At 49.5% G+C, this 18,869-nt stretch overlaps 1 protein-coding gene across 1 annotated transcript in view; it reads left to right on the top strand.

Annotated features, from left to right (window-relative positions):
- lyst (lysosomal trafficking regulator) overlaps window positions 1–18,869 on the top strand; it is a 68,207-nt gene that overhangs the window by 4,567 nt on the left and 44,771 nt on the right. Inside the window, exons 2-8 of the mRNA XM_079730187.1 lie at window positions 3,379–3,470; window positions 6,773–6,971; window positions 9,433–9,523; window positions 10,621–12,730; window positions 14,648–15,605; window positions 16,124–16,285; window positions 18,680–18,842. Of these exons, the coding sequence (XP_079586313.1) occupies window positions 3,379–3,470; window positions 6,773–6,971; window positions 9,433–9,523; window positions 10,621–12,730; window positions 14,648–15,605; window positions 16,124–16,285; window positions 18,680–18,842 (3,775 nt within the window). The remainder of the gene's footprint in view (window positions 1–3,378; window positions 3,471–6,772; window positions 6,972–9,432; window positions 9,524–10,620; window positions 12,731–14,647; window positions 15,606–16,123; window positions 16,286–18,679; window positions 18,843–18,869) is intronic.

The following is an 18,869-nucleotide window of genomic DNA, read 5'->3' as shown; positions in this document are numbered from 1 at the left end:
TGTGTGTGTGTGTGTGTGTGTGTGTGTTTGTCATTTTCTTCCTTTACTTTGGTGGTGCCGTTATCTGTCCATATATATGATGTAGACAGACATGTCTGTGGCTTGACCTACATGGGATTTGTAGACCCACAGTACGTGTACATCCTCCTCTGATGGCAGCCCTGTTCATTTGTTTCCCTCAGGGCGGATGTTGAATAGGGTCACATAGCTTTTAACCGCCTTGGGTCTGGAGCTTTGCAGGTGCCAACGGCTTGAAGGACTTATGCTTCACTGGGGTTCACCTTTTATGCAACCTCTCAATCATTCCCCCCCCCCCCCCCCCCCCCAGCTCACTGCCTGGAGGGCTTGGCCTTATGTGTGGATCCCCACCCTATTAACCCTCCCCTCTCCTCCGCCTCCATCTCCTGTGCGCGTCGAAATGGCTGTGGTTAGCAACTTAGGCCGACAACCTTTCAAGGGATGCCTCTCTCTCCGTCTCTTACCAAACTGCCACTTTGTGACCCGTCTCTGAACTCACACTCGCGCTTGTTGAAAGGTCTCTTCTCAACGCTGGTTCAGAACATGTGGGTTGCAGCCCATTTCCCCTCTTCAAATGTCTGTACATTTGATGTAGAAGTACAACCAATGTGGTGCTTCGATAGCCAAGATTGAAGATTTCACAACAGCTGAAGGCAATTATGCTTTTCGTTTCTTTTCCGTGGTATTGTTGATCCATGTTGCAATCTTTTTTATTTATAAGAAACAACAAAAACACAGTCTGGAGTACACCTTCCCGACAGAGATTAAATGAGGTAAATGACGTCTTTTAGAAAAGCAATCTGGGGTCCGCATCGAGCAGACAATCACCACACAGATGCACGTAGTTCAAGAGAGCCGTTTTGAAGAAAACACATTTAGTTTTCAAGTGACCACTGACAGGAAGATGACTCGGACCAAAAGTAACAGTTTCACTGTTTTCACCTGTGTTCCTGTGGTCATGGCAATCACACATCTTTGATTGCAAACCAAAGGTTCCAGAAAATAAAACACGATTTAATTATGGATGATTATCGAAAATCACAAGGTTAAAGATGCCATGTGGGGGAAATTACTCAATAACCTAATATTAAATTGTGATGCAATATATTTATCGACAGTCACTTTAGTTTCCTTCTATTTTTCCCTCAAAATAATATTTGGCTTCTGCTTTTTCAAGTGTCAATGTTTAGTGCACTGCCATGTATTTTACCATGGTCAAATGAGCTTCAAATGGGTTTTAATATTTATCACAAAGCAACATTTGATGCTGTGTGTTCGCATCAGATAAGCTCTATCCCCGACTAATACAGACTATCCTTTTTATTAAAATCTAAGGGCTCTGGGGCGATGTTGATGCTAATCTCTGCTTTACCGACATACTCTCTATAGCCCCGTCTATGTTCTTTAACACATTGTTGTTTTTATTTGAATTCATATTCATCCACACCTTCTGACTGTATCGCTGTATATTTTGACCAGTTGTTGGTACGTTTGTTTGTTTACGTATCGGTGGCAGATCTGACCTTGTTTTGCCTGCCGTGCCTTCTGCATGCAGAAGAGTTATTAGTGGGCAGCCGGGGTCTGGATGAATCCCATCTGCTCCACCTCTATGCCTGACGCTGCATGTTGGAGCAAGCTCCCTTATTGGCAGGGCTGGTTCAGCTGTGGGCTGAGGGAGTGGGCTGGGAGGAGGTCAGGAGGTGAGATGTAAGGACAGCCGCCCGCCCTCGGTCAGGGGGTATGAATACACCCGCCCCCAGGCGGGGGGGAGGGATAGCAACCGAAGAGGTCAGGAGGAGGAGGAGGAGGAGGTGTGTGTGTGTGTGTGTGTGTGTGTGTCTCTGTTCAGGGGAGCTGGTTCTGCCCCAGGGTGGCAGAGTGCTCTTGGGTGCTGAGCCTCTCGGCGCACGGGGGAGTGAGTCACACACACCGCTCCTCCACTCCACAAACGAGACATTCACCGCTCTGTTTTTGCACTGCTGTTGCAGATTACAGGCGGGAAATGACTCTGTGGTGTAGTCGGAGGCGCGCGCATCGGCTTTTACTCACACCTTGAACAGCAGTGTTTCCCCCACGTTCACACAGCAGCGGCGCGGCGCCGCTGCTGTGTGAACTGAATTTTCTCCGCCGCTGCAATAAAAATCCTTCTCCTAATTTATTATTATTTTTTTTTACGTAGCTCCTTTTAGAAAATGTACAGCGCGTAACGTCAATTGCGCAGCACGCGGCACATCGTCACGTAACCAACATCAAAGAAGAAAAATACACAGCGAGTGTGGCAGTTGTTGGCAGTAGGCTACTTGCAAAGTTACATTGATTCTAGCAGTAGCGAGTGAAGCGGAAGATCGAAGAAAGAATGAAAGAGTGAGCCAGACAGAGAGAGAGAGACAGACAGAGAGAGAGAGAAAGTAAGTTGCTAAAATGTGTCGCTACATGACCACCAGTGTTAAAAACCCTCTGAGCCCAATCATTTTATTGTATCTATAAACCGCAACCTCCGTGCCGTTTTTCCTCTAGTATTGTGTGTGTGTGTGTGTGTAGGCCTATGTGTGTGTGTGCGTGTTGTCGCTCTTTTTGGGATAGCAACCGTGTTTAGTGTTTAAGCATTAGGCAAAAATCTGTAAATAAATTGTGCAAATTATATTTGCGTTGTGGCATTTTTTGTTTAAATATTACTATACAAAAATATAAAAATCTGTCAATGAAGACACAAAAGGCAAAGTTACAACACCAATAATCCCATCTACAGTAATACACAGGACTGTTTGAATAGGATTTAAGTGCATATTCTCCTCTCAAAGTGCACCAGATTCATGCATTCCAATGTAAAGGGTACAAAAACATTTTGGCCGGGGGGGCATGCCCCCTGACTCCCCTAGAGGGTTCGGGGACCACACCGCCGCTGCTGAGAAAATCCTGCGGGAAACACTGAACTGTGTTGCGAAACATTGGAAAAACATTTTGTGTGTGTGTGTGTGTGTGTGGGTGTGTGTGGGTGTGTGTGTGTGTGTGTGTGTGTGTGTGTGTGTGTGTGTGTGTGTGTGTGTGGTTGGTCAGCTAGTTTGTAGTTAATTCCCTTTTTTTATGTCAACAACCTGGAAATCACATTACCGGCAATTAACAGAATGTTAGGATCCATTTTCTTCCCCTGATATTGTTAATTAACATTTGAATTACAAGATAATTTGTGTTGGCATAACCCATATGACTGCAGGGCACTATTATCCAGTCCTCCTGTGTATGAATGCTGTGTTTTAAATCACATCTTCTCTACACTAAGTTCACTAATGCGATGTTTAGTGGTGTGCTATAAGCAAGCTGGTGCCTGTGTTCAGTGGTTTCCATGACATCTGTCCACAGGTCAGCCTCCAGTGCCTTGAGAACTTCCTCTGTCTCTTCCACTGTGTACGTAAATTCCACCTCCATGTGACCAAGGACCTGCTGACCTTCTGGTAGGTTCCACCTTCAATCTATTCGGCCTCCAAGAATATGCTTGTATAGGTAACGAAAGTATGATTTTAAATGGATATTTGAGAAAACACGTACTGCTTGTACGATATGCCCATGCGAACAATGAGTGTTCACACACAAGGCAAATTTGGGGAATTATGAATAAAGAATATCTTCAGATACTACTGGTACAAATTGGACAAGAACCAACCAGTATAAATAAAGTAGGGCTGAGATCTGAGATGCTGGGAAGTGTTTGTGCGCTGGTGGGTTTTAAATGGTCCGGGAAGGAACTGCCCTGGTCTGATCCCACAAAGCGGTCTTGTGTCCTGAAGAGAGGTAGCATGCTGACCCTCATCTCTGTTTACAAAGTCCCTAATCACTGTCTTATGATAATGACCGCTGATCCAATCTGAAGATGAATACAGAAATGAAGAAACCCAGATCAGGATTTGATTTCATATTTAATAAAAACAGAACAAGGGTTTGCCTTGTTAGTTTCATTTATGAGTAGTTTTTGGAAAATAAATATTTTTCACTGTCTTTCTGTAACATGTCAAAGCCTTTTAGCTGATCAGTGAAGTTTAACCAACATATGAATTACCTCATTCATTATACTGGTTTAATGAGTGGGATGATAATTAGGTTATGATAATTAGGATAATAAATGGAACCGTATAGTCTTCAGCATGCTTCAAATAACCTCTCTGAGTATAGTTAAAGGTCTCTAGCTAACGTTTAGTTTAAGGTCTCTAGTTCAATTATAGTTAAAGGTCTCTAGTTAAAGGTCTCTAGTTAAGTAGAGTTAAAGGTCTCTATTTAAAGGTCTCTAGTTAAAGTATAGTTAAAAGGTCTCTAGGTAAAGTATAGTTAAAGGTCTCTAGTTAAAGTATAGTTAAAGGTCTCTAGTTAAAGTATAGTTAAATGTCTCTAGTTAAAGTATAGTTAAAGGTCTCTAGTTAAGTAGAGTTAAAGGTCTCTATTTAAAGGTCTCTAGTTAAAGTATAGTTAAAGGTATCTGGTTAAAGTAGAGTTAAAGTATAGTTAAAGGTCTCTAGTTGAAGTATAGTCAATGAACTCTAATTAAAGTATAGTTAAAGGTCTCGTAAGGTCACGTCACTTCCTCTTCTGGACAGTGAGGGGGGAAGTCATGGCACGGGCCGGAAAACCAACCAATATTCTAAGGTCCTGCCTCAATAAGAGGCTCTATTGTGACTGCGAGGAAACGGCAGTGGTTCGCTCTAGGGCAGGGGCAGCTCGTCCACATTCCCCAGGGCCGGCCCAGCTGAGTCCCATGTGACATCACATGCTTTCATGGGATGCATGGATCCGCTGCAAATCTGGAAAGCTTTCATTCGCCATTGGCAATTTGATGGAATTTCAGCCACAGAAGGAAGAAGAAAAGTCAGTCGGTCGCCCCGCGAGGAGCTATGCCGTCACAGGCAGCCGAGCAGGGGTTTACCTTGGATTCGCAGAGGCGAGAAGATGGCCGAAAGACAGACGCTGAGGCCTCCGGTGCTGGGTGAGACAGCAGCGTGGCCTATTGTCTCGAAGGGCGTTAGGTGCAAGTGCGTTGGGCCGTTAAAGCGGTTTCGAAGGGCTTACACTGTTGACTGTTTATCATGATCTGGCCTCTGCTAGTAAGTCTTGCTGTTACTTGTATGGCGTGAGGCTCTTGTTCGGAGCAGTTTCTGAATACATAATGTGAGCTAGTGTGTTTAATCGTAGGGTTTGGTATGATTTTGTTATCTGGTTGGAATAGGACACATCGCCGTAGTACTGTTTTGTTTTCTGCCACTGCCAGGAATAGATATTAATGACCTTAATTCATTCAAGTTCTCGCTTTAATATTTGCCACTACCAGCAAGATCTGGGATGATACTGATATCTGCGATGGAATCAGACGTGTGTCTCTGTAGTACCATTTTCTTTCTTTTTTTTGCCATTGCCATAAATAGATATTTATGAAAAATTTCTTACGTGCCTGCTCGTAAACTATCCATATTTATAGAAAGCCATTCATGTTGACAGGACTGCTATCTTCATGAAAGCATATCGTCTGTACTTTCAATGTACTTAATGTCACTTCAGGGGGTTGCAGTATATTACATAAGCCTGATTATACAGCTACATTCACTTCTTTCTCTGTTTACCATCGTCCAAGACGAGCTGTACACTAACCTGGGATCAAACCTAATCACAGTATCAAAGATTAAAACGTATTCGTTTACAGGAGTGCTCTGCTGTCGGTTTTGCAGTGTGCACGCTAGACGTTTGGATAAGGTCTACTCTTCTCAATGTAATTACGGTTGTCCAACATCACAAGATAAAAGCCTGAATCACCTACACTGATTATCTCATGTCTACCCTGTTAAGTCTTTTAAAACTAACAGAATTCTTCTTCCAAGCTAACTAAAATATATTTTCTACCCTTCTCTGTCTGACTCTGTCTCTGTCTCTCTATCTCTGTCTCTGTCTCTGTCTCCCTCTCTCCTGTCTCTGTCTCTCTATCTCTGTCTCTGTCTCTGTCTCCCTCTCTCCTGTCTCTGTCTCTCTATCTCTGTCTCTGTCTCTCTCTCTCCTGTCTCTTCTATCTCCTCCATCTTCTGTCTCTCTCTCTCCGTCTCCTCTCTCTGTCTTTCGGTCTCGCTCCTTCCTGTCTGGTTATCCCCTCTATCTTCTCTCCTGTCTCCGTCTCTCCTCTCTCCTATCTCTCTCTCTCTGTCTCTCTCTCTCTGTTTCCTCTCTCTGTCTCCTCTCTCTGTCTTTCTGTCTCTCCTTCCTGTCTGTGTATCCCCTCTCCTCTCTCCTGTCTCTCCTCTCTCCTGTCTCCGTCCCTCCTCTCACCTGTCTCTGTCTCTACTCTCACCTGTCTCTGTCTCTACTCTCTCCTGTCTCTGTCTCTCCTCTCTCCTGTCTCTGTCTCTACTCTCTCCTGTCTGTCCAATCCCTGTCTCTGTCTCTGCCCTATCTCTGGCTCCTCTCTCTGTCTATGTCTCTTATCTCTCCTGTCTCTCTTTGTCTCCTGTCTCTCTGTCTCCTGTCTCTCTCTGTGTCCTGTCTCTCTCCCGTCTCTGTCCCATCCCTGTCTCCGTCTCTGCCCCATCTCTGTCCGTCTCTGTGTCCTATCTCTCCTGTCTCTCTCTCTGTCTCCTGTCTCTCTCCTATCTCTCTCTGTCCTGTCTCTGTCTCTGTGTCCTATCTCTCCCGTCTCTCTCTCTGTCCCCTGTCTCTCTCCTGTCTCTGTCCGATCTTCGTCCCCCTCCCTGTCTCTCCTCTCTCCGTCCTCCGCTCCCTCTCACAGCTCAGACATGAGTGGAGCCAGCAACACGCTGGCCCGGGAGTTCCTGACAGATGTGCACCAGCTGTGCAGCGCCGTGGCCCAGAGGGCGGAAGCCCGCGAGGAAGAGGAGGAGGAGAGTCACATGGTGGCGCTGGGGGAGTACCTGGTCAGGGGGCGGGGCTTCCTGCTGCTCAGCACGCTGGACTCCATCATTGACCAGGTGAGCACGCCCAAACATGGCTACGTTTTCATTATAAAGCTTTTTTTTCATATCAGGTATATTTATATTTTTGGGCGTTTTTATGTGTTGGTAATATACTTGTTATGTCTTATATGTTCATATATTTTCTGCTGCGACACGTCTGGTATTAATAAAGTTCCACACACAGTGAATTGACCCAACTGATCGGGTGCTATTGTACTGTGGAAGTCACCAAAATAATCCAGGATAGAGGGCACAGGTAGTCCTGTGTTAGGCTACATATATCACCATATATCACCCAGCCATTGACCAAATGTCTGCCGTTACTAAATTGTACCTTTTTGATTGGAAACAAGTGGGCAAGTGCTCATGTTAATGATAACGCAACTTTTTCTTTTGTGTTTTTCAATCAACATAACACATGGCAACCATTTTATTTGGTAGTTTTGCCCTAGTCCATTTATAACAGTGACTTGTATGCATGCTGTTTAAGTGGCCGTGTTAGCCGATGGGAAATTGGTTCACCCACAGAGAGGGACATTGTTCCTTTATTCTTCCACGGGCCTGTCTGCTGGTGACCCTCAAGTTGCCTCTGCCTCCACGCTGAGTCTAGAGGGCTTTGCTAACAGAGGTTAACTAAGAGAAGCTTGTCTCACGGTGTACTTGCCATGGTTAGTTTTGATAATACTACACTAGAGCAACCTCTCTGACTGATTTGGATTGGTTACGAGGGTTTGGCATTTTGCCTATGAGCCGAGAAACTGCAAATGTCTTCCCTTGCCAACACAACCTTGTTCCATTGAGCTTTAAAATTGTGAGTCACCTGGGAGTTCATACCTGGTGCCAAAGAGATAGGTTAGCACTCTTCATGCATAACAAGGGACACAACGATGCAACAATAAGAAATCGAATGGATTTGAATCACACAATAATGAACACATTCAATATAATGCATTACAAATTGGATTTATTAGAGGTCTATTTAAACAAAAACAGACGACGCCCTAATCAAATGCAAAACCAAAAGATTAACTTTGCTCTTCACTTTACACCAAGATTTGAAGAGTACAAAGAGTTAGACATTTTTTTCATTAGAAGAATCTGAAAAGTATCCTGAGCCCTCTATGACAGAAGACAAAGCAAGGACAATAGCCTTGTATTTTCTCTGAAGGCAGCTTTTCTCTGCTGCCTTGCAACATTCTAGTCATTTCTACTTGTGCTGGCCCAAAAGTGTCTTTCAAAGCAAGCTGAGATGATTACACTGTTGGATTTAGACTAGCAGATATATTATTGAATGAATAATCGCAATGTCACGGACATTGCATGAAATCTTTGCTAAAAGGCACAGCTGTGACTGTGGTATGTGTGGCCTTCCCTCTCTTCTGTTTCAGTCTGAGCTGTTACCAGCGAAACATTATGTATGAATGCATGCTATGGTCCTCTAACCAGTTTATGAAACGCCTGTGGATTCTGATCTGGGGCATGAGCTCTCTATAGGAGTTGTCAAAACAGAAACAAAAACAGTTTTTGTTCATATCTGTGAGAATATTTATAGCCTGGAGCTTTAATATGAATGGGGAAAATTGTAGTTATTTAGTTTGTATCATGGCAATAAATCACATCTAAGCATAAAACGATGATGAAATGATTCTCCCTTTGATACATCACACAGATCTGTCTTGATATAAAGAAGCGTCTTGTCCTGCTCCGTTTGTAGAGCAGTAGTGAACTCAAGCACAGAGGCGTACACGCATTAATGAGCTTGGAAGTTATTTTCGGTCCTTCGCTTTGAGTGTGTTTGTGCAGTAGTGGTTGTTATTCCATGCAGCACTAGAATTGAACCATCAGTACGGCTCTGATTTTCTCTACGGCTGAACTACCCCATCATTTGATTTTCTCTACGGCTCAACTACCCGATCATTTGCATTTGCATATTGCACGTCATACTGATTATCTTTATCATGTGTACATTACCATGTACAGGAAACAGGGATTTAAATTTATTTTTATACCATGCACTGAAAAGGCCAAGAGACACAATGCGCAGTGGTATATAGATCTTGCCAACGTTTTAACTTGGGGAATGGAAAATGGTAAATGGACTGCATTTATATAGCGCTTTTCTAACCAGTGGCCACTCAAAGTGCTGTCCAATATTACCTACCATGTACATTCACACACCGACAGCGGTGTCTGGTATTTAAGGCGACAGCCTTAAATGTCAGGAGACGTTAGGGTGAGGCGTCTCGCTCAGGGACTACCCGGCACTCAGCTAGGAGGAGCCGGGGATCAAACTAGCAACCTTCCGGTTACCAGCCAACCCGCTCTACCTCCTGAGCCACATGCCGCTCGGGGAAGGGGGGGGGGGCGTTTGCATTGCGACGTGGAGGTGTGAACACGGCTCGGGGGCTGGAGGCAGGGGGACTTGAGGCAGCAGACACTGAGGGTCTCCCTGGTTCTGTGTCATTCCTTCGCTCAGGAGCTGACTTGTCGGGAGGAGCTGCTCACCCTGCTGCTCTCGCTGCTGCCCCTGGTGTGGAAGATCCCCGTGCAGGAGGACAAAGCTCCAGGTACAGTACCACCCCCCCCAGACCCCGGACCCCACACCCTAATGACCACCAATCGTTAGGGATGGACCCCCGCCTGGCCTGGTGTGTCCGTGTTGTCTGATACCAGGCGGGCGTAGGGTAGGATTATACTCAATACCTCGGTGGCTTTTATCAGAGTGGTGGGGATGTTTAGAAACGGGTGTGAAAGGACCATGCTGTTAATACGGAATCGGTCAATACAAGGGAAATAATCTGTTTTCTGTTCAATGCATCCCAGTTCTCATAACCTGTACCTACATGCATTTCTTGTTTGATCTGGTTCTTTGCTGTAGGAGAAACACAATGGTAGGGGCACAGGCCAATGTCATAAAAATATTCAACTTCATAATTTCCCTTGCTGCTTTATCTTTCAATATCCAGGTTCTGTTTAATATAATCCTTTTTAAATGCTGCCATTTAAGTCTACACATCATTGTGGTGAAGAACTCAAATATTAAAATGTTACATCTTTTGTGGTCATAATGTGAATGAGCATACTGACCAGCATCTACACTCCAAAGTTTTTACTAATTCAGACAGAGGTCAAATTTGCTGATTGTTTAAGAAGATTCAACTCCCATTTTCAGATCCATTTACAGACGCAGCCCGACGTCCTCACAGGATCAGTGATGGCATCCTCAGGATGGCCTAGCTATTTAGTGTAGAAGTGCTAATCCTTTGTATCATGGACTTGAGACATTCTTTCTTTATTAATTCCTGCATGTACGCTAAATGAGTCTTCAAGGGTTAAGATGCTATTCCTGTAAACAGACTTCTCCTTACTCATCTGACTTCTTCTAGTTAACCTATTTCCGTTGAATTATCCATCTATAAATAGAGGAGTCTCGGTTTGTCAAAATCTCCCGTTCATCCGATCTACACCACACCTGGTGGGTGTATTGCTTAGGACCCAGGGAAGTGTAATATTGAGTGTGAAGTGGTTTGGATGCACGCTTCTGCTTCTGCGAGGGCACAAGCGATCGGCCCGTTGTCCCAACAGGCGGCTTCTCCGCAGGCTCTTCTGACCTGAGAGAGTCCTACGGAAGTGATTTTTATTTCTCCGTTCCCGCCCTGGACAGATTTCATCCTGCCGTCCCTTCTGGGGGTGTTCCTCAGCCGGGAGGCGAGGTTGCCCCCTCTCCGAGCGGGACAGAAGTCCGGCCCCGACGCCCAGAGCAGTGGCAGGCGCTCGCACACGGGCAGCGCCACGTGGAAGTCGCGTCGGTCCCGCCGCGTCGCCCAGAGGTACTCAGTGAAGGAGGCGCGCAAGTCGCAGCTCTCCACGTCCGATTCGGACGCCAACGCCGACACCAAGGCGTCAGGGCCGGGCCAGGGCGGGGCAAGGGCCAGGCGGACGCACGGCTCCGCCCAGCGCATGTCCGGTCAGCGTCACCGCTCCGAAGCCCCTCCGATCCCCTCGTCCGTTGCCACGACTACAGAGACCATGACCACGTCGTACCCCCACCCCTGGGGCCCGGGCTCCCAATCCCTGGACGCCGAGACCCTGACCGACCCGGCCGCCATGTCGATATTCAACCGCATGGAGAACTCGCCATTTGACCTCTGTCACGTGCTGCTCTCCCTGCTGGAGAAGGTGTGCAAGTTCGACATGAGCATCAACCACAACCCCGGCCTGGCGGTCAGCGTGGTGCCCACGCTGACCGAGTTCTTGACAGAGTTTGGGGATTGTTGTGGCCCCGGGGGGGGAGGTGGAGGAGCGGGGCCAGAGGAGCTGGCTGGGGGCTGGACGGAGGAGCCCGTCGCCCTGGTCCAGAGGATGCTCCTACGCACCATCCTGCACCTGATGTCGGTGGACGTGGGTCAGAGCGAGGCCCTGCCGGACAGCCTGAGGCGTAGCCTGACCGACCTGCTGCGGGCCACCCTCAAGATCCGCAGCTGCCTGGACCGCCAGGCGGACCCCTTCGCCCCCCGACCCAAGAAGACCCTGCAGGAGGTCCAAGACGACTTCTCCTTCTCCCGCTACCGCCACCGGGCGCTGCTGCTGCCGGAGCTGCTGGAGGGGGTGCTGCAGGTGCTGCTGGGCTGCCTGCAGGCGTCCGCCTCCAACCCCTTCTTCTTCAGCCAGGCCCTGGAGCTCACCCACGAGTTCATCCAGCACCGCGGCCTGGAGCTGTTCGAGGTCACCGTGCTGCGGCTGGAGGGGCTGGCGCGCGCCAGGGACTCGGAGGTGGGTGGCGAGGCCGCCGAGAGGGTGCGGGGCCTCGTCGCCGGCGTCCTGAAGATCATCAGCGCCGTGAAGAAGGCCAAGTCGGAGCAGCTCCACCAGTCGGTGTGCGCGCGGCGCCGCCACCGCCGCTGCGAGTACTCCCACTTCCTGCACCACCACCGGGACCTCTCGGGCCTGCCGGTGTCGGCCTTCAAGCAGGCCGCCCGGCGGAACCCCTTCGAGGAGGAGGAGGAGGGCTGCAGGGAGGGGCCGGAGGGCGCGGCGGTGCGCTACCCCGAGCGCTGCTGCTGCCTCGCCGCCTGCGCCCACCAGTGCCTGCGCCTGCTGCAGCGGCTGTCCCCCAACGGGCCCGCCGTGCTGCAGGTCCTCGCCGGGGTGCAGGCCGTGGGGATCTGCTGCTGCATGGACCCCCGCTCGGTGGTCGGGCCCCTGCTGCACGCCTTCCAGGCCCCGGGGCTGCGCACCTACCAGTCCCACGTGCTGAACGTCCTGGGCCGGCTGATCCTGGACCAGCTGGGCGGCGGGCAGCCCTCGGAGAAGGCCAAGCTGGCCTCCTGCAACATCTGCACCCTGGACAGCAGCCAGCTGCCCAGCCTGGAGGAGACGCTGCAGCAGGGCGAGCCCTTCGCCGCTTCGCTCAGCCTGAGCCGCCGCTCGCAAGGGATCCTGCCCAGCGGCGGGGACGCCGAGGACATGCTGTGGAAGTGGGGCGCCCTGGAGGCCTACCAGGAGCTGGTGTTCGGCGAGGACCGGCAGCTGAGCCAGCAGATCGCCGGCCACGTGTGCCAGCTCACGCTGCGGGGCAACGCGGTGGTGCAGTGGCAGCTGTACACACACATCTTCAACCCCGTGATGCAGCGGGGGGTAGAGCTGGTGCACCACGCCCAGCAGCTGGGCGTGTCTGCCGTGTGCGCCCAGATGTGCAGCTACCACTCCCAGTGCCTGCCCGTGGAGGTGCTCCTCGTCTACCTGCAGACGCTGCCGGCGCTGCTCAAGTCAAGGTGGGTGTTTGGGGGGGGGGTTGGGACGCTTGGGTCTGAGTCTGTTGTGTGTTTTAGTTGGAGTTTGTGATGCTAGGTTGTTGTTTGGGATGTTTGATGTTGAATCAATTTATCGGCGGCTTCGGTGTTCATTATCAGCGGGGCTTTTTGTGTTGCTCTTCTATGAACATCCTTACTGTACCGACAGCAATATATATTGTTTCTCTTCCTTCTGAAAAATGTACTTCTTGTAAGTCGCTTTGGTTGAAACAGCTGCTAAATGCCCCAAAAACGCCCTAGATGCCATGTTAAACCACAGAAGTTCAGTTAAACCGTCTCTTTTTTGTCCTGCTAATCTGTTTAGCATAAGTCCAAGTTGCTTCCGGATGAACCACAGTCTGATTGTCAGCAGAGCCGGCTCTGGCCTGTTGAATGTGGTATTGGGTACGCCTCAGTGCTGCGCTCTGACAATGAAGCAAATATGATGAGCCAACCCAGAGTCAAGAGCATTAATCCGCTCTGTCACGGCCGGTCATCAGATCTGCCTGCCTGCCTGCGTCACCGGCTGCTAACTGCTCGTGCCTTTCAATTATTTATCACAGCCCTCTGTGAGCGAGACGTAAGGTCAGGGACTGTTTGGGACTGGGATATTACCCACAGTGGACCACGGTGTGGACGGACGCAAAAGGCCCAGCAGTGTTTATTGCTTAGAGCCTAGCGGTCTACCTTCAAAGAATACTAACTATTCATTTAATCATTTTAATAATATTAAGTTGATTGAGGTCTGGTTGAGAGCTCCTCTTGACGAGGCGCTTTTAATTATTGCTCGACTTGAGATGATGATTACATCTAAATGTTCAGCTCTCTGCCTGCCCAGATCTGGAATGCTAATCTCTTGCTTGTTAAATTTGTGTTATTGATAAGAGTGGCTGGTTTGTTTAACAAAATCTTTTTTAAATGAGTGTTAAAAAATGCGCTCTCCCCTCTCTGTTTAGTAATCCATCAAGAAAAGAGAAATATGATGTATTTATTTGACTATGTCTGACTGTGCCTGCACTCGTTTCACATGACTGGAGTCTTCCACAAGGCTACGCATACCTTTTGCTAAAGCGAGTGAGATAGTCACATGTTTGGGTAGGGGAGGGCCTACTCCGGCTGGTTTCTCCATATTGCTCAATGCTTACCCTAGTTTTGATCATATGAGTATTTGTGGTTGTGTTATATTTAATCGAATGAAGTCCCAACCGCTTTCCTCGTCCACTTTGAAAAATAATTACTAAGGGAGGCTTCTGAAATGGAGAAATGAATTGAGATTGAAACGATAACAAGGAAAATTATGAATGTGAAATGTGAATGGAAAAATGTGTAACAGACCACTACATCCTAGATATCCAGTTAATGGGAATGCGTAGGAAAGAGGTCGATTCTGATCTATCTCATGGTCGGTTGGGCATGCCCAACCATGGTCGGATCAAATCGAATCATGTCACTTGTTCTTTATCATCTGATTATGTCCGTTCGTTTTTTGGATCTGCTTTTCGCCTGGTTGTGAACTAAATGAATAAGTAAGTCCTCCTGCGAGCTACCCCTTCTCCAGACCCCCACTGCCTCTGCATTATCCTCGTCTGTTTGGGATCGGGCATCCATTGCTCCTGTCTGAGTCACGTGATTTCACTGTGTCCTACGGTAGGGTGGTCAGGGACCTCTTCCTCAGCTGTCTGAGTCACGTGATGTCACTGTGTCCTACCCCAGGGTGGTCAGGGACCTCTTCCTCAGCTGTCTGAGTCACGTGATGTCACTGTGTCCTACCCCAGGGTGGTCAGGGACCTCTTCCTCAGCTGTCTGAGTCACGTGATGTCACTGTGTCCTACCCCAGGGTGGTCAGGGACCTCTTCCTCAGCTGTCTGAGTCACATGATGTCACTGTGTCCTACCCCAGGGTGGTCAGGGACCTCTTCATCAGCTGCAACGGCCTCAGCCAGATCACGGAGCTCATCCACCTGGACCAGACGCGCTCCTGGGCGCTGAAGGTGTTCGAGACGCTGATCCTGGGGGCCGGGGGCCAGCCCACCGACGGGGCGCTGCAGGAGCTGGAGAGCGCCGGCGCCCAGGAGAAGGACTCCGTCCTGGGCCCCGCGGAGGACCCGGGGTCCCAGGGCGGGGGCACCGGCGAGGGCCCACAGAGCCTCAGCAAGTTCTACGAGGGCCTGAAGGAGGCGCGCCCCCGGCGGCGGAACCGCGGGGGCGGGGGACCGGGCGGGCCGGGGCCCGGGCACGGCCGGGCGGAGGCCCACCTCAACACCATCAACCTGTTCCTGTGCGTGGCGTTCCTCTGCGTCAGCAAGGAGGCCGACTCGGACCGCGACTCGGCCAACGACTCGGAGGACACGTCGGGCTACGACAGCACGGCCAGCGAGCCGCTGGGGGGCCGGCTGCCCTGCCTGTCCCCCGACAGCGTGGCCCTGCCCTCCAAGGAGCAGGTGCGGCAGGCGGCCGACGTGTGGTCGGTGTGCCGCTGGATCTACCTGGCCAGCCCCGCCTTCCAGCGGCAGTTCTTCCGGCTGGGCGGCCTGGACGTGTGCTCCCGCCTCATGGCCCTGGTCATCCAGAGGCTCACCTGCAAGAGCAAGGACGGCCGGGGCAAGAAGAAGAGGGAGGGCAAGGGCAAGGGCAGCGCCCCGCACCAGGGGTCCCCAGCTCTGTCGGTGACGGGCCCCGACGCCGCCCCGCCGGACCCGGAGGAGACGGCGGCTCCGGACGGGAACGGGGACCCAGCCAGGGAGCTGGAGGAGGAGTGGCCCCTACAGAGCATCCGCCTGCTGGAGGCCCTGCTGGCCATCTGTCTGCACAGCTCCAGCCCGGCGCTGCAGAGGACGGAGCCCGAGATGTCCTTCCAGGTAGGCCCGGGTCCGGGGTGTTGTTGTTCAGAGGTCCATGGTTCAAAAGTCGGCTCTCCTTAGCTGGGCCTGTACAGGGTGCTGTTACATCGACTCCATTCTGGAAGCATGGGAGCATGGGAATGTTATTGGTGGTAATGTGTTTTGGTCGTTTAGTTTAGTTATTCATGGTGAATTGCTTTGTCATTATGGGGAGAATTTGATTAAGAAGCGCTTTTTTTCCGTAATGAAAGGAAGAACAGCGTTTGTCCGACTAAGTGCATATCGACCATCCGATCGACCAGAACTCGCAGCCTTAAATTTAACATTAATTCAACTCCTATCACTAAATGCCTGAGTATCGCCAACAAAGCCCCCTGTGACGCATTCTGATGTACAAGCCCTGTACATAATGTTGTGAACGATGATACTATGATAGCATTGACTCTGATACCATAGCCCAAATCATAATACAGTTATTAACGACTTTCAGTTTCAAACTTTGAATAAAACTGTTTTTCCATCCTCCCCCTCCACAGCTCCAATCGGTGGAAGAGACGCTGTCCGAGGTGAGGGACCAGCTGTCGCGCTCCGGCGTGGTGAACTCCGACCTGGCCGTGCCCCTGTTTGACTCTCTGCTGAGGGTGGCGCTGGCCCGGTTGTCCTCCTGCCCCGACGGCCCCGAGGAGAAACCAGACAGGGTAAGCCTTCCCTGGGAACCCAGCCTCCCAAAACCGATTCCTGAAATTGTCTACCTGCCGATACTGAGTGTATACCGATACAGCATCTAAGAACTAATAGCACTTGTTCTTATAGAAGGGTTCTCTTACGATGGCAGCAATGTACAGTCAGTTCACTCACACAATATCTGTGAGTGTTAAAATATTATAATATTTTTTCAGAACTAGATCATAATTATAATAATACATTTGTATTCTTGTTAAGTGTGAGCATTGGTGTTTTCCTGACAACGCCCGTAGGTCGGCGATGGCGCGATTCCCATTCCGACTTTCCACCACCAACCATTAACGAACGCAGCACCACACCGTACATGTTTGAGATGTTCTTTGTGAAGTGTCATGTGATAGTATCGGATCGGCAACAAAGACTTGCGTACTCGCCGAAACCCAATACTGCATTTTAGGCAGTATCGGAGGTATTTCCGATACTGGTATCGGTATCGGAACAACTCTCGGGACGGTGCACGTGAACGACGTGTACTTTGCACCATCACTGCCCACGTTAATAAGATTCAACTTTAATTTTCCATCCAGCGGACACCCTAATTAGGTCTTCTTAAGTAGATTTTGCTGTTCTCAGGGCGGAAGATGGTCCACTCCACGTACACATTAATTGGGTCTGTGGATGGTCCTTTGCGTCCAAACAGCGCATGCACACACAGTTATAACCAGACGGTTGTAATCAAATAACGCCGTCGTTGAAATACCACATGTTGCGTGACAAGATGCTCACACAACCGTGATGGGGATTCGCCTACACAGGAGCGCCATGGTCTGCCTGTGTTCACAGTACCCCATATTGGTAAATGGACTGCATCTATACAGCGCTTTTCTAACCAGTGGCCAATCAAAGGGCTTTACAATATTGTCTTAACATTCATTCACACATTCACACACCGACGGCGGTGTCAACCGTGCAGCGAGACAGCCAGCTCGTCAGGAGCAGCCAGGGACACCTCAACACTCAGCTAGGCAGAGCCGGGGATCGAACTAGCAACCTTCCGCTTACCAGCCAACCTGCTCAACCTCCTGAGCCGCATGCCACCCGGGCAGATTGTTAGTTGTCAGGAAATTGTTTGATTGTTTGTTAGCATAAAACCTCCAGGATGTTACCTAATCATGCTAGCTTGCACGTGGGCCGTCCGTGGATGTGAACACGAGGTTTAGTGAAGAAGGCGGGGCTAAGGACAGGAGACGAAGACAAACAATTGGCGTATGGGCTGATGGCCTCGAGGTGTTTGAACAGCGCTGCCTCCTGACGACTGGTTCCTAACTGGTTCCTTCAGCGTTATAGTCTGGCCTTGAGTTCTCCTGCTTTAGAACCGTTTAGACAGACAGGGTTTCATGGTTTAAGGGAGTGGAGCCCATGTTCCTTGAGTTGGGAGATATTATTTAAATTAGTAGTAATGGTTAGTAATGGTGCAGTAGTAATGGTTTGTCCCACTTGTTCAAGTTCCGTTTTATTTCAATTCTCAAAAATGTCTGTCTGGCTGAACCTTGACATTGGCGTATAAAGCGTCTTGCGTAATAGATTTACAAGCTTCATGGATGCTTAGCTTTTGTATAAAGCGTGCCTTAGCTCTGCATAACTGTAGACTGAAAACTTTGTGAAAGGCAATTTCTTGCAATGGGATATTTACTCTTACTCTTTTAAAATGTAAAAGAATCACCATGGTTACTGTATGTGTGTGTGTGTGTGTGTGTGGACCTCAATGACTAACTAAACACAGCAAGGGACTGGCTTGTTCGAGCTCCTTGCAAGTCAGCTGATATCGGTCTGATGACCAGAAATCTTGCACTTTCTTTCGGCCGGTCATTCTGACTGTGCTTGGAGTTGAATTGGCGCTCCTTGTTCAGAGCTCGTTCGGGATCAAGTTTCCACCTTTTTTATTCATCAAAGATAGTCTACTCTACGCTAGCCCATGTGTGATTGATTCTGAGAACGATGGGGTAAGGCGACTGTTGAATAAACTGTTGATCCAACAGGGCAAGATTGTGTTGGATCAACACAATTGTTCTAGATTTGTTGTGTAGTATTTACTTGGGTTTCTTCCTTGGTCGTCACCATCCCGTTGTTTCTCTCTCCCCCTCCCTCTTTTCTCTCTCGCTCTTTCTCTCTCTCTCTGTCTCTCTCTCATGCTCCTTGCATTTCACCCCCACCCTTCTCTCACACTTGCTCCTTCCCTCTCTCTCTCTCTCTGTCTCTCTCTCAATGTCCCTCTCTCTCTGTCTCTCCTTCTCTCTCTCTCTCTCTCTCTCGCTCTCTCTCTCTGTCTCTCTCTATCTCTCTATCTCTCTATCCCTCTCTCCCTCTCTGTCTCTCTCTCTGTCTCTCTGTCTGCTGTCCGCCTCCAGAAGCTGCAGGTGCCGGTGGAGAGTGTGGCCCCAGCGGGGGACCTGTGTGAGGAGCTAGAGGAGGCGCAGGGCTGCCACAGCGGCAAGGCGGCGGGGGAGGAAGAGGAGGGCTACGACGCCGACAGCGAGAGTAACCCTGACGACATGGCCAAACAGGAAGAAGGTAGTTCCTCTTATGGCTGCTGCACGC

Source organism: Pollachius pollachius, assembly GCF_949987615.1.
Source record: "Pollachius pollachius genome assembly, chromosome: 2".
Classification (NCBI taxonomy): domain Eukaryota; kingdom Metazoa; phylum Chordata; class Actinopteri; order Gadiformes; family Gadidae; genus Pollachius; species Pollachius pollachius.
This window is presented reverse-complemented; position numbering and strand designations above follow the sequence as displayed.